Source organism: Musca autumnalis, unplaced genomic scaffold, assembly GCF_047663935.1.
Source record: "Musca autumnalis isolate F117 unplaced genomic scaffold, ASM4766393v1 scaffold_4, whole genome shotgun sequence".
Taxonomy (NCBI): domain Eukaryota; kingdom Metazoa; phylum Arthropoda; class Insecta; order Diptera; family Muscidae; genus Musca; species Musca autumnalis.
In genome coordinates, this window is record NW_027411977.1 from 142672134 (window position 1) to 142689055 (window position 16922).

General features: G+C 34.7%; 1 protein-coding gene across 1 annotated transcript; it reads right to left on the reverse strand.

Annotated features, from left to right (window-relative positions):
• Positions 1-9493: 9493 nt before the first annotated feature.
• LOC141404162 (protein rhomboid-like) lies at positions 9494-16174 on the reverse strand. Its single transcript, XM_073987492.1, has 4 exons — positions 14994-16174; positions 11486-11830; positions 10949-11378; positions 9494-10264 (listed from the first exon to the last, which is right to left on the reverse strand). The coding sequence occupies exons 2-4, from the start codon at positions 11795-11797 to the stop codon at positions 9933-9935; spliced, it is 1074 nt and encodes a 357-aa protein (XP_073843593.1). The 5' UTR covers positions 11798-11830; positions 14994-16174; the 3' UTR covers positions 9494-9932.
• Between the last annotated feature and the right edge of the window lie 748 nt (positions 16175-16922).

Here is a 16922-nt window from a genome sequence, read left to right on the forward strand (position 1 = left end):
TCAGCATGGAGTCAAAAAAAAAAAAAAAAATTGCACAGCACCATAAGAACACTACTCGTCATATTCACATAAATATACTAGTTGAACCAGCGTCCGAACAGTTATAGTGGCACTTGACCTATTCATGACTTTTGAAAAAGAGAAACATTGGATAACGAACTAAATTGGTGGACGCCAGTTGCTTGTAGAATTCAGAAATAAGAAGTCTAAGGACCGTAGGGAGGAACAGAGTTCTTCACAAGGCAGGGTTTTATCTACAGCATGGTTTAACCTCTACCTGAAATTCCACACCGCACAGAAGAGAAAAAGGTCGTAAAGTATGCGGATGATTATCGGACTAAGAAATGAGGCTTCCCTTAAGCATATTGATCGATGAAGTCATGATTCGCTGTAACGTTAGATAGCATGTTTAAGTCACCTGCGAAAGCCTCAGCCACTTGCGCGGGCAGCACTTGGGGTGCAGACAAAGAGGTCTGTCGAACTAGATGTCGAGGTCTGAGAAGTTTCCTACATTTATCGTAGGATTTTTTACGTAATGATAACGCACTACCATTGAAGGAGGAGGTACCCCTACAATGATTATCATCCCTTACTACATAGATCTGTAACGGGATTCTGCAAATCATTTTTTGAGTTAACGACAAAAATCGGTAACTAAATTATGAATGTAAACTATCGATCAAAGTTGACAACACTGTTGTTATCGGTAGGATTTAGCAACAGTTTTATTTTGGTTGTTAACTTACCGAAATGTTTCGTTAGTTACCCAAATTATAAGCATTTTAATTTTACCGATATTTGTTGGTAACTCGAAAAATGAGTTACAGAATTCCACAACTAATCCATCAGAACGTATGTCAGCTTGTAATTTTCACAAATAAATTCAATGTTATTAATTGCCTCATTTACAAACGGTCTGGCCAAAACGTATATTTTTGTCCCATCCATCTAGTCTAAGATGATAAACCCATTATAGTCAGTTTTGTCAATTATTTCTGCGCTTAGATCATCACGGTTTGTCGTACGACAGCACAGGTCACGTCAACATCCTTTTCAACAGCATGTGGATTTTTTTACTAGAAGCTTTTCGTCGTGGGATTCATATTACCCCAGACATAGAGTGGCCAAGTATAGTTATGGGTTGTTTCTTTTCGATCAATTAGTTTATCAGTTTTCTGAGTATAGTTTTTTCTTGATTTAATTCGCAATGGGAGCAGAAAGATTTAAGGATATGATGTGGATTGCTCTTTTGTCACTTTTACCATTAAAAAATACGGGAACGAAGCTATAATTAGGATATGTAGTTTCGGAGTGCGTGTTATTAGCTTTGTTCCCGTACTTTTTTAATGGTAAAAGTGTGAAAAAGTGTTGCAGTTTTATTGAATTTAGCCGAGGGCCAATAGATATCATTCCAATTTATTTATTAGCTGCTTTAAAACATAAATTATAGTACAGGGTTATTAAATAAAATCATATTCATCTCACACTACTATATATTATGTGAATATTTTAAAATTACATAAATAATTACACTGTGCAAAAAAATTCATTTTTTTTTCAAAATGATGGGAAAAACTTTTTAGATTATGAAAGTAGAGTTAAAAATATGAGACACGTGTATCGGCGTTTTTAAAATTTACATCGGGAAGTAACCAAAGTAGGCGGGCAAGTTCCGCCCATTTCTAGTTTTTTCGAAATGTTCGAGTTAAGATATCTTGGAATCCTTTTAGGTATACATTATCTTTGGCAACTTTACTGAGAAGGATGTTTCTGTTACAAATGTTAACCCTCATAAAAGGGGTATTTTTGTTCCTTTTTTCGAAAATCTTTCAAAAATCCTTTAAAATCTGATCATATCATATCTAAAAATTCTACAAATCTGTAAATCTTATCCAATCGCCAGGAATCTCAAAAAATGAAAACCACGGTTTAGGGTTAAAGTTGAACTTCATCTGAGTTTAGTCAAAATTGTCCCACAAAACATTACTTTAGAGGGATGATGTCAACGAGAAATATATTCTTCGTCAAATTTCACTATAGGTCACCAAAGAAACGAAGTCACCATTTATAATATATATCATGAAAATATAAGTATCAATTTTGCTGAAAAAAAAAAAAAACATGAAACTATTTCCCAATTTTTTTTTTTTTTTGATGAAATTTGTTTCCGTCTTTTTTCGAGTTGATGCATGAAAGTAATATGAATGCTAAGTTTTTATACCTGTCCGATAACTCTGCAAGTAAAAAGTTTTTGCAAGTTCTTCCAACTACTTGCAAGACTTCTCAATTCTCTTTTACTGAACAAGTTTGTTATCGAACAGCATTTTGTAAAAGTTTGTGCAAATTTGTACAAACTTTTGGGTTATTGTACAGACCTATTGTCATCTAGATGGCTAAAGGTATGTGGTATTTCGATAAGTATGACATGTTCTGTAGCATCAGAGGGCCGATTGGCAGCGGCTCTCTAAGATCTGCTCAAAAATCTATTACTACATACATATATTTAAATTTTAATTTCACTTGCTAACGACGCACAGTGTTGCCGCTTCCATACAAAAGTGGACAAAAATAGGAGTTAACCTTGGTTGATGAATTTTGCACAACTACTTATGAGGGCATAGGAATGAAAAACTTCAGCTTTGGTTCATATCGGTTCAGAGGTGGAGAATGCCCCCATATATATCTTTTCTCGATTTTGCTATAACTCAGTCAATTTTGATCGAATAGCCTTCAAATTGAATATGTGATATTTTCTTAACCCCTGAGTAGTTTTATTGGTTTTCGCAAAAATCGGTTCAGATTTGGATATAGCCCACATATACATATATCTTTCACCGATTTTGCTATAAATCGGCCAATTTTTGATAAATAGCCATCAAATTTAACATGGCATGTTTTCCTTTTCAGTTTTAATGATTTTGACAAAAATCGGTTTGGATTTGGATATAGCCCACATATACCGATTTTGCTATAAATCGGTCAATTTTTGATAAATAGCCTTCAAATTTAACATGGCATGTTTTCCTTTTCAGTTTTAATGATTTTGACAAAAATCGGTTTGGATTTGGATATAGCTCTAATATATATATATATATATATATATATATATATATATATATATATATATATATATATATTAAAGTTGACTGAGCTATAGCGAAATTGGTAAAAGATACATATATGGGCACTATATCCAAATCTGAACCGATTTTTGTGAAAACCAATTAAACTGCTCAGGGGTCTAAGAAAATATTAAATTTGAAGGCTATTGATTTAAATTGGCCGAGTTATAGGAAAATCGAGGAAAGATATAGTATATAGGCGCTATATCCAAATATGAACCGATTTTTGTGAAAATCTAATGCTGAGGGGCATTAGAAAATATCCTATATTAAATTTGAAGGCTATTCGTTGAAAACTGGCCGAATTATAGGAAAATCGGGTAAAGATATATATGGGGGCTATATCCAAATATGAACCGATATGAACAAAGTTAAAATTTCTCATTCCTATGCCATCATAAGTACTTGCGCAAAAATTCATCAACCTATGTCAAATCCTTCTATTTGTTTCCACTTTTGTATGGAAGCGGCAACACTGTGCGCCGTTCAGACTCGGCGATAAACAGTCATATTAAGAATTTATATTTTTATCAAATTTAAATTTTTAATTCTTGATAACTTATGCCTCCCTATCCCTATCGGAAATAGAAAAAAATTATAAGGGAAATTTGACCTTGACGATTTTGACCTGAATATGTTTGGTGGATTTCATATGTTCAGAGTTATTTCTTTAAGACAAGAGCTACAACTTTGCCTCCAAGAGCAAATTAAAATTCTTAGAGGTTTAGAAGTCAACAAGGCCTTAAACCTTTGGGGGCCCATAACCACGAAAGTGATAGGGAAAAACGCCAGGCCACGTATCCTCTTAATTTTGGTCTTCTATCTTGCTGCGGCGTCAGAATATGGTTAATTTGTCGCTGTGTAGTGTTGGGCAATCTGGTTCATTGAGCGGATCGATCTTTTAGTTCGTTCATTGGCTCTTTTTCGTTCAACAATACATTTGACTGTGTTATTTTCTTTTGAAGTATATGCCAAGCTATCGGGGATCTAAATGAACGATATAAAAGAATGAGCTGGATACGGATCCGTTCGTTCTTTTCACGGAATCGTTCCTTTGAACTGGTTCGTTCATGAACGACACAACTCTATCGCTGTGTCGCACAGTGATATACTGCCTGATTATGAATGTAAATTCCCCATGAATTTTGTTTCTCTGGCACTGCAATTTAAAAGAGAGAGTTAGATAACTCACGGAGAGTTGATATTCATGATAGGGCTGATAGTAAAAAATCTTTTGTTTTCTTTGATGCATTTCATGTAAATATTTATTAAATAAAAACTTACAAAGCTAGAATATTGAAATATATAACATATATGTTTAAAAATTTTATATAATTTATAATTATTATATAAAGCCAATACTCTACTCTGTAATATGGCACAGACACCAGCATCGTGCGATAAGAACAAATATTTAAAATATTTTTTTTGAAAAATATTGTCCTTTGAAATTTGAATGTCCTTTGAAAGGTCAACAGAATGAAAATCGACAAATTAAAAACTCCATTTTGGCTAAATTTTTAGACGTATAAAGTCCAGTTCATGTGTAATTTTGGCTGTCGGACCGTGTTATGTTGTTGTTGTAGCAGCTTCTACAAGTACATGTAAATCTTTATTTATTGATTCGGCTCTGCCTCCAGCTCCAAGCTCAGAAAGGACACCCTGGCCCAGTAAGAATTGAGGCGGCTGCACCAACCAGATCTAAGTTGCGCCAACACGACTCTCGTTTGTCCTGGCAGCTGCTGTTCTTCCGCTGCACGGGTGGTGGATGATCTTCGAGGACTATATTCACACTGTAGGCTGCCAGAGCCTCTGCAACCGCATGGTATGCACGTTGATCTAGAGGTTCTCTTTTATATCTTTGGACCTCTCTCTCTAGATCTCTATAGCCCTCCCTAACTCGCCTGGGGGGTTCAGGCATATCCACCAGATGGTGATTTGGGTGGTCTTGCCTATAGCATCCAAGCAAGTACTGCATCGTCAACATCCTGTTGTGACGACTCGCAGGAAGGATCTTTGTCTCCTCATGTAAATGGTCCACTGCAGACATGAGGTGACACGCTGTAGCTGTTCTCATCTATCACTTACGTTAGCAAACCACGCTGGCGCCGCATAGCTCACCACAGACCGACCTATCGCGTTATATGTGATTAACAAGGTTTCTTTATCCGCACCCCAAGTGCTGCCGGCTAGGGACTTGAGGACCTTGTTCCTGTTTCTCAGCTTATCGCATATAACTGTTGTATACTGGGACGACTTATACATGCTATCGAATGTGACCCCTAGGACTTTGGGGTAGTTTGTGGTCGGAATAGTTGCACCGTCGACCTGCACATTCAGTGGGAGCTTCATTTGCGCCGTCCATGTGGTGAACAGTGTGGCTGTTGACTTAGTGGTGGATATTTTCATATTCCTCGCGTGGAAAAACTCTACAAGATCAATGAGATAGGCATTTAGCCTTTCACAAACGTTACCGATATTGGGACCTGACGCCATGAGTGTACAATCATCCGCGTACGTAATTAACTCAATGCCGTCGGGAGGGCGTGGAATTGCAGAGAGGTAGAGGTTAAACAGTTCCGGAGATATCACCCCTCCTTGGGGAACTTCCTGCTTCACTCTACGGGGTTTGGACTTCCTGTCTCTGAATTCCACGTATGACTGGCGACCACACAAATAGTTGATGACCCAGCGTTTCAGACAAGGCCGGAGGGTAGTATTCTCGATATCCCCGAACAGCCTAGCATGGCTGACCGTATCAAACGCTTTGTTCAGATCCAATACTACCATCACTGTTCTGTGACATGGTTTGTTCTAGTTGAGTCCTCGTCCAATATATGTGGAAATGGCGTGCAGTGCTGTTGTGGTACTGTGCTGCTTCCGGAACCCGTGTTGATGATCTGCAACTGGATAACACGTTCTGATGCTGGGGAGGAGTAATGCCTCGAGTATCTTTGCTACTGGTGATAGAAGTGAAATCAGCCTGTACGACTCACCTTTACTGGCATCTTTGCCAGGTTTCAGCAGCGGGACCACCCTGCCCATCTTCCAGGCATCGGGAACTATTAGGGTGGCTAGCGATAAGTTGAGGACCTTACTTAAATACTCGACTCCTGGGTCATCCAGCTGTTTTAGCATCACCATAGAAATTCCGTCAGGTCCAAGCGCTTTGGAAGACTTTGCGCCTCGGATAACATCTACAACATCATCCATCGTATATTGTGGCGGTTCTTCTTCGGCTGGAAGAGATCGCAAACGACGCAAAACACTTCTCTTCGCCCGGTCGCTATCGGGGTGCTCGATAAATTGTCGGCAGAAATAGCCAGCGCACCTCTTCGGATCTGTCACAGCCACGCCGTTAAACGTGACAGATGTCCGATCGTCTCTCCTACCAGGGTTCGATAGCGCCTTAACCGTTATCCACAATTTATTACAGCCGGCTCCAATGTTGCAGCACTTCAGATGTTCTGGCCACTTTTTCCGCTTGCGTTCACTGACTAATCTATTGACTTCCATTGTCAATTCCCAGACTCTGGGGTCGTTAGGGTTCGTACGGCGAAGCTCATCACGCTCATTAGCTAATCCCGTCGCCTCTGCTGGGAAATTGGGTCTTGTTTCAGGTATTCGACCAGCAGGGATAAAGCGAGCGGCTGCAGCAGTGATGATGTCTCGGAACTTCCTCTCTGCTACCCGAACATCAGAGGGACTGGGCAGTTCTCTGAAGCGTTGATTAGTGAACTCTCTGAAACCTTGCCAATCTGATTTTCCATGATTAATGAAAGTGCGGCGTTCAGAGGTTATGAAGTCTGGTGGTCTGAAGATTGGGAGATGGTCCGACCCAAGGGAAATGACGGGTTGCCATGTCACGTCATTCGTCAGACCAGGTGACACGATGGATATGTCAGGCGAACTGTGGCAGTCTCCTCTAATCCTGGTTCGTTCGCAGTGCAGAATGTGGAGCTATCTATTTTCTCAGCCAGATCTGTACCTCTCTGGTCATTCCCCAGAGCTGAATGCCATAACTCGTGATGTGCATTGAAATCCCCTAGGACCAGCCGGTTATCACCTCGCAACAGTGGCCTGATGTTAGGCAAATAACGCGGGGCACAGCTATTGACCGGCGGGATATACACATTCAGCAGTTCTATCTCGGCGGATCCACACCTTACCGCTACCCCCATACACTCCAAGTATGGGTCCCTAGAGTCTAGGTCAGGCGAGATAGGTCTGTACTGGACAGACTGGTGCAGTAGGAATGCAAGCCCTCCACCCCCACTTCTCGTACGATCCTGGCGAATAACGTTGTATCCATCACAACTCCGAAGACTGCAGTTGTTGTTCAGCTTCGTTTCCTGGATCGCCGCGACCATAATATTTCTCCGACTCATAAAGTCCACGATCTCATTGATCTTGGTTCGAAGACCATTGCAGTTAAACTGCAAGTATGTTACATCCTCAGGAACTGGGACAGCAATACGCGGTGTTAATGGTTGCTGCTGATACTGCTGTCTGGGAGATTGCGGGGGAGTTTCATAATCCGATGATGTTGATGATGTAGACTCACTGGGGTTCATATTGGCGCAGCACGAGGCAACATAAACCCTGTCGTAATACTCCCTCAGGTAGGTGAGGCCTGAACAGTTCCTGAAATGCACCCATCCTTGGCACCCGTTGCATTTCATTGACACCGACACCTATGGTGGATGAGACGTTGACAAACGGTGCAGAACCATGGCCCGGGGTTACTCTCAATCCCGGCATGGACCAAAAGAATCCGGAGCAGGCATTCCGGGACATGCCGCTCCCAAAATAAAAATAAAGACGAACAAGTAGTTGCTGAGGTGACGGCCCCTGGCCGAGAAGATGGTTCCTCGGGTCAATCCGTACATAGAACCGGCCGTCGTGGGATTGTTATCAGTCATACTGTCGGGCCGATGAACCCCTTCGAGTATGTGTGTGCATGACAAGTGTGTAGCAAAGCCTTCAGTCAATTCTCTAAATCATGAATTTTTCCTCTAGAAATAAAAAATTATGTTTTTATTGTTCCTTCGATTTTTTAGTTGACAGCAAAGATCTTATGATCTTAAAGTCGATTTTTGCTTCCGATTACGTATCCCAAGGCAGAAGAGAAATAAGTAAAGAATCCTGTGTGCGACTGGAAACACAAACTATAGCCTCTCTAAAGTGTGTTCGCAGATTTTTCAACACATTTCGAAATCCAAGAACCAATTGTTCGCCCACTTTTCTAATCCATTATAGTAACCCCATTCCAAATAAAAAAACGTATATTTTATATTGATAACATTTTGTTTTATTATTGGTTTTTATTTATTGTTTTTCTTTTTGTTATTTTTTTCGCATTTTTTTATTTTTTCCATCCTGTTTCCTTTTGGAAGGGCAGGAGAACACATACATTCACTTAAATATAACACAGAGTATTGTTGCTGTGGGATTTGAAATAAATACATAATGAATGAAGGAGGTGGGGAGATGGTAAAAACTTCTTTACGTTACGTTACGGTCAAATGTCTGTGGATTAGTGGAATTTGTTTAGTTTGTTTTATAAATTTTCAAATAAAATGTACTTTAAATATAACTGTTTTTACAATGACAATTTGTTTTGTTATTAGTTTTAGTTTTATATAATAGTTTGTTTTTGGCATTTAGTTAAATATTTGTTGGAGGGCGGGGATAGCATTTTCTTTTCGGAAACACTAGTATGTAGTATAGAGAAAAAGAGCGGACTATTTAATTTATGTTTTTTGGTAATTTGTTTTCTATTTCGAAATTTTTTATTACAAAGATTTGAACACGAAGACTTAGTTATTTGTTGTTTGCATTATTTTGTGTATGTATGTGTTAAACATTTGTTGTGGAATTAAATTTCTTTGGTTTAAATTTATTTTTTGTTGTGTTTTATTTTTGTGAAATAATTAAAAAAACCTGTTTTCATTTTTTAATAAATAAAAAATTAAATAATAATTATAATAAAAACAATAAAAATTATTATATAAAAAATAACATGTTTTTTGGATTTCAAATACAACTTCGTTTTTAAATACAACTTTGTTTTTAGTGTTTTGCGTTTAGTAGGATACTTTTTACAATTTATGTTGGTTTTTTTTGTTTGTTTTATAAATAATAATACTTTGTGTGTGAATAGAAGTGTTTTTCTTTTTCTTTTAATTTTACATTTTGTTTCTTTAGTAAGTTAAGAGATTTTTTAGTTAATATTTCTTCGATTATTTGTAATAATACATAAAATGTTTAACAAATTTTCAAAAAATCAGTTTGACTAGTGGGTGTGCAATTGTTTTTGTTTTTCGTTTTCCTTATTTTATTTTAGGATTGGTTTGCGCAAGGTCAGAGAGTTTTTGTGTGTGTGTGTTGGTTTTAAATAAATAAATAAAAATAATAACAAAACAAAAATTAGATACAATATTCATTTGTTTTTGTGTGTTCTTAAAAAAATTACAATAAATTATTTAGTATTTCTCTTTTTTGTGTGAGTTATGTGTTTTAGTTTATAAAAAATTATAGTTGTTTTTTTTTCTAGTTTCTTGTTTTATGAAGTAAATTCAGTCTTTGGTATTATCACAACATTTGTTTACACAATTCTTTCTTTATTTTTCATTGAGTGGGGGAGATAAAGTGGGGGCTGGGGAGGGGACGTTACCTTTTTGCATTTTTAAAAGGCAAAAAGGGGATTCTTTTACTTTTTTTCAAAACAAAATAATAGAAAGAAAGGGCTGAGAATTAAGCAGGGGCGGGGGCAGGGGAAATGGTTTTCAATGTGTTCGTTGTGTGTATTTATGATACGCCCAAATCGTGTAGCAAATGCTGTGTAATAACTTCACTTTGTTCTTCCATGAGTTGAGCGGTCACCGTATTGATCAAATTGAAGACAATTGCAAATACGGTGAATGCACAGTAGATACCCAGAGCCAACCACCAAATGAGATTCTCATAGGTGCGATGCTCGAAATTCTTTAGCACCAAAAGACCAATGGTCAGACCAGCCAATGCACCGGTCAAATGGGCAATATATGAGACAGGAGGTGCCTCATTGTTGATGCTGCTGTTGCTGCCGTTGTCAATGGCCAGATATTGTGTATAGAATGCATATCCCAGATCGCACAATACTAAAAATAGAAGAAAAAAAGGAATTTGAAATTAGTTATTTAATCAAAACAAAAGATAATTCTTGAATGAATTGATGAAAAAGTCCAAAATTCTATTTTAGTACATATTAAAGTTAAAAAAATATTTAAAATTTTATAAAAAAAATAAATTAAAAATATATTATTTTTTAACATAAAAATATTATTTCCTCTCATATTAAAAAAAGTTCATTTTTTATATTAAAAATATTTAATTTTTTTATTAAAAAAAATTTTATTTTTTATATTAAAAAATATTTTTATATTAACAAAAACGATTTTTTGTTTAAAAAATACTATTTTTTTATTTTTAAACTCTAAAAAACAAGAAAATTTTAAAATGTTTAAAATTTGGATAAATTAATTTCCTTCAGATTTAAAAAAATATTATTTTTTAATTCCTAAATTTTTAAAATTTAGGAAAAATAATTTCTTAAAAAAATTAAAAAAAAATAAAAAATTTAATATTTTAAAAATTATTTTCAAAAAAAATCTTTTTTTTTTCACTTTAAAGAAAGGTAGTTATATTTTTTTACTTTCAAAAAAAAAAATAAGATTGCGGATTAAAAAAAATTAAATTTTTTAAAAATTTATTCAAATTGTTGGACTGATATAAACAATTCTAGTTATTTTCTAGATATGTATGTATGTGTGTGTGAAACTTACCAAATATCACCACTGACAGCAGCTGGGCTACGGCATATTTCATTTGGCCATAATTCAGCGTAATATTGGCCAAATGGGCTGCCAAAATGGCATAAACGCCACCACTGGCTCCCACCAAATAGACTTCAGAGTCCACCACACTCGTCCCCAGAGAACCGGCAAAGACACCAGCAAAATAGATGACGGCCACCCTTATGGAGCCATGCATTACCTCCAAGGGAATGCCGTAGAACAATTGGATGACCACATTGAAACCCAAATGGAACCAATTGGCATGCAAAAACATATAGGAGATGAAACGCCATACTTGTAGACGACGATCTGGACGATAGATGAACACCGAATCGGTGGGTATAGCCAAGGGTAAATCCAACGAGTTGGCCGCTGCGTCTTTGTGTACAGTCATAATGTCATAAACAAAGACGGCGATCTAAAAGTAAAGCAAAAAAAAGAAAAAGGAGGAAAATTAGTATTGTAGAAAAACGAGGGAGGGGATTTAAAAGCTAGTTAATATTTACTTGATTAGCGGATACTTACTTCTAATAGCGAAATCATTAAAATAAAAATTGGCCAATTTTTACGTTGTTGATCGGCTTTAAAATAAACAGCTTCCAAATCGGCTGTGGCTGCTGTAATGTCATGCTTGTGTATTTGTGGCGCCCGCTGCATATAGAGATGCTCTTGATGTTTGGTACAGCAGGTGGCACTGTTTACACTGCTATCGGTATCGTATGAAGATGATGATGATGTTGCGGCTACCGATGAGAATGTTATTGATTGTGGAATGTCTATGATAATCGATTCAAAGGTGGAATCCAATGAATTTGCTTCGTGTGTTTTTTGAGCCATTTTTTGTATTTCAGGTCGAGTCTTCTTTTAAAACTGTAAATAAAACAATAGACAAAAAATAAAATTAATTACTTTGCTAAAAGATGTAATACAACAACCAACCAAAAACAAAAATTGATTTTTTTGTTTGGTATAGAGTTTAGGCCACAAAGAAATTACAACAAATTACTGCAGGAAATGCATTTATGGTGGTGTACGCGAGGCTTTTGCTTAGAATAATAAACTATTTATTTAACCTGTGGTTGTTTGTAAAAAAAGAAAAAAAAAACTTTTTATTTACATGATATAAATAAAAACGTTTTTTGTTTTGTTTACAAAAAAAAGAACAACCAACTAACCCAGTTTTTCTTCTGTGTCTGTCTACTATTGAACAGAGCTGCAAATAAATATGAGTATGCCATAAAATACAAACTCCTGCCGTGCTTTCATTTGGTTTATGAGATTTTAATTGAATATAAAATTCTATGGAAAAAACAAGCAGAAGTTAATCAAACGAAGAAAACCTCCAAACAATAAACAGATAATAAATATTTGAAAGCAAAGCGAAAAAAAAAACAAATCAAGGTCTGTCTTGTGTGTATGTTTTTTACAAAAAGAAAAAAATGTATACAATTCTCTCATTGTGATTAGATGACTAAAGAAAATTGTCAAAACCATTATCAAAATCATCATCATTGACTTGCTAGCTAGCAGTGGCTGCCTGAGCTGACTTGGCTGGCTGCTGCTTCTGTCATTGTCAAACAGCACAAAATTATGTTTAATCGCATTCGTTTCAATTACAGTGACATTTACTAACAAAAACAAATCATTAAATTCCTATTATATTCCCTGCGTGAAGTACAAATAACAACAACAGCAACAACATGCATACTAGCCAATATGAACAAAAATAATAATGGCAGAAATTATGAAAACCCTGACAGTTATGGGGGGTAGGGGGATTTTTATTTGTTGTTACAAAAAAAAAAGAAACTTCCAAGGAATTTTTCAACAAAAAAAAGTTCACACAATTTTATTTTCTTAAGCTCTCTTTTGGGCCATTAACAACACCAAGAAACACCGACTTTGTCTTAGATTGTGTCACACATATGACTTTTATGCTTAAATTGCTTTTAATGACCAAGCACTAAACAAAGACTTACTGTGGCCAAGACAAAGCTCTAAGCCAAGGCGGTGGGAAAATTCGTTTTTATTTGGGGTTTGTCCGCACATAAAGCTGCTGTTGCTAATAAACTTGTTATCAAGCGCTAAACAAATAACACGCTCGCTGGCTGGTTAAATATACAAATGTGGCCAAATTGTAACGCAATGGCCAATGTGATTGTTGCTAAGGCTTCTAGGATAAAAATATTTCAAAGAGCTTACTAATTATTTGTTTCAAAAATGTTGACTTAATTATTTTTTTTGTTTCTCTTTCAATTAATCATTTAATTTTTATTATTTATTTATTTTTTATAATTTAATAAAAAATTATAAAAAATAAATAGTAAACAATGCAAAGTAAACAATGCAAAAAAAAATAATAAATAATAAAAACAAACATAAAAACGACTCAACTAAATGTTTTACTTAATTTAAGAAAAACTTAAAAAAACTGAAAATTATAAAAAATAAATAGTAATATATTTTATTATTTTTAATTTTTCTTACATTTATTAAAAAATTGTTTTGAGTCATTTTTATGTTCCTTTTTTATTTATTTTTATAATTTATTATTTTTTTATTATTTACTTATTTTTTATTATTCATTATTTATAATTTTTATTTTTTCTTAAATTAATTACAAATATGATTTAAGTTATCTTTATGTTTTTTTAAATATTTTATTATTTTTTACTATTTATTTTTTATTATTCATTTATATTTTATAATTTTTATTTTTTTAATTGATTTAAGTCATTTTTATGTTTCTCTTTAATTTATTGATTTTTAAATTTTTAGTATTTATTTTGAGTTATTTATTATTTTTATTATAATTATTATTATTTATTAATAATATTTTATGTTTCACTTTAATTTTTTACTATTTATTTTTTATTATTGTTTATATTTTAAGGAGCTCACAAATATTCTCATTATATTTGTATATTAAAAATGTAGTATTTTTTATTATTTTCTTAATTTTAAATTAATTTTCAAAATAATGGAAATTACCTTTATTTATTTATATTTTAAAATATTCTCATTATATGTGTGGGAAAAGTGTTGTAAAACATTATTTTTATTTTTTTTAATTTTAATTTAATTTCCAATAAATTTATTTGTATTTTTTCAATTTTAACTTTATTTCCAAAAAAATATTTGTTGCTTTATGTTTCTCTTTTATTTATTGCTTGAATGAAATTCAATTAAAAGAAGAACGCTAATAACTTTATTTATTAATTACGAAAACCATTTGAAATATTTAATGAAGAAAAAACTACAACAACGTTGAAGCTTCAAACATTCCATGCAGCCAATGCCTTAGGCGCTTTACGTGTTTGCAACAATTGCGGATTAAGAAATAAAATGCCAAAAAGGAAAAACAATAGCTAGCTAAACTGTAAAAATTCATACAATTGCATGTGTTGCGGTGTCCGTCCAAGCGTTTCACAGCCTATGATAAAGTATAACATTTTCTTTAATAAACTTTTTATTATTGGTAAAAGATGAACATCATTATAGGCAGTAGTCCACTTTGATGATGAATTGCCAGGGTAATATGCAAAGTAAACTAACTAACCTATTCTATGTTTATTGGACTTGTTTTTTTATTGCAAAATTCAAATATCCTAATAAACAAAATATGACCTTTTGTGTTCAAGGCAGGCCAGCTTCCTAAAACTAAGTCCCACAAATCATTTGTTACGAATTATCGAGGTTTTCAATTTCCAAGGCAAAGGCTTCATTAAACCACCAATTTGTTTTCGACTATTGAGGTTTTCAATCAAACAGAGTTCGAATTATGCAGATCCTACTGTAAGTGTTGTTTTTTTACTCCACTCCACAACTTGGAAAATATGTGCATAAATAATTGTATGGCAACTGTTAACGCAAAGTGAAATCTCATTAAAAAATCTAAAACGTTTTGAGCAATTTTCAACTAATTTTTAACTTCTTTGTTGTTATAACAAAAAACAGAATTCTTCATTTTTACATTTGAAAATTTCTTTGCTGGCCATTTTCACTATTCCTCTGACTTGCAACACTAACTTACCTTAAAAATTATTCAAAATCCTTCTTCCAGGCTGGAGTTTTAGTCCACTTGTTCCTTGTTTTTTGAAAGAGGGGGGAATAAATGTTTTTCGAAACAGCTGCTGTTTTCAGTCCTGTTTTTTGTGTGCGTGCTGCTGCTGTTGTTGTTGTTGGTGGTGGCTGAAGTTAATAATCCACTGTGTGTTGTTGTAACCAACCAACTTTTTCAAAACAGTATTCTTCGTGGTAGTCTTCTTTTGGCCAAAAGCCCACAAACTATAGCTTGATTAAACTTTGTGTCGTTTCCGTTTTTTGTTTTTTTTCACTAAATTTATATTATTCTTTTGTCTTCCTTTTTTGCTTTGTGCCTGTCTGCCCTTCACTCTATGATGGGCTGTTTTTGTTGTTGACAAAATAGTTGATATTTTTTCTTAGTTTTGTTGCTTGCTTCTTGCACTTGAGCTTTTTTTGTTCATCGAGTGTTTGATACTGATTGATGATGTAGAAGAAATTGGTTCGTTTCTTTTGCTTAGAAATTCTTTTTAATAAATGATTTGTTGTTGCTGCTTTTGTTGTTTTGAACTTAAAATTCATTTTGAGCATAAAACGTAAATGTTAAAAAATTTTCACCGATTTTTGTTTGGCGTTGCACTTTTCTTCGTTTTGTTTTTACAAAATTTTTTGTTACACTTTTTTATTTAATTTTCTTCAATCAGTTGTGCGTTTCGTTATTGTATTCTTTTTCTATAACGTAATGACATAAATTTTTTTCAAACGTTGCTTAGTGATAGAATTTTATGTTGTTGCTGTTGTTATGTTTGCTGGAGCTAGTAATCCACAAAGTTTTGGGGGTTGGTTGTTGATTTGGAGCATAAGTAAAAAAACTAATAAATAATTTTGGGGGTTGTGTGTTTTGTTGTTGTTTGTATAATCCACATAGTAGTAGTTGTTGTATATTGGTTGTTTGGTAGATAGATACGTTTGTTCGTTCTCTTGCCAACCACACCGTAATCTCAATTCCGTTTCAATTTCCACTCACTAAAAACATCCTTCTACTTTCGCGTTCCGTACGCAACTAACACAGAATATTAAACTGCCGGTCTTGAAATACTTGTTTGAAAATCATATCCAAAGCGCAAAGATACTCAGGCGAGCGAGCGAGTGGTCCCAACATCACACAACTTATCCACAACCAAAATACACAGGCCCGCAATCACCAGAACAACAGCTGTTTCACAAAAACACAACCCACACTGAATACCAAATGAGGCACAAACATGTTTGCTTGTTTGTAAGAACCCCCTTACAAGGGGGATTTCATTGAGAAAAGCAGACAAAACAAAGAGGCCAAACAATGGCAGATGTTTTGTTAATATCACAAAACAAGATATTGTCAAACCCTCAAACATGTTGCCAAGGGGTTTGTGTGTGGCTCAAACACAACGATTATGACCATTTAGGCATGTGCAAGGCATCTTGTTGTTGTGTTATACCAGCTAAGGGAAAAAACGGAAGCGGAATTTGTTGGTTGGGTGTGTGCACAATGCATTGCGTTAGGGCCCAAAACATGTATGCACAACAAAAAACAGCAAGAACAACAACAACAATGTTTTTTACATAAAATTTTATTGCTAGCTGGTCGGTCGGTCGGTTGGTTGTAACGTGCCTCACAATGTTATGACTTTTTTCCAGTTTATGACTGAAAACATGCAGACAGACATAACTACAAAACCAACAACAACTACAGCAACACCACACCAACACTTAACTAAGGGAATTTGGTGTCTGTTTTTTACCTGCAGCTGTGTGTCATACAGGAAATACAGACATGAAGTAACTCTCCTGCTGCACATGAAGACAGACAAGGCAAGCAATGGTTCTGCATTCAAACAAATATTGAATGAAATGAAGAACCAACTATGGATGGGATGGATGGATGTATGGCTGGAAC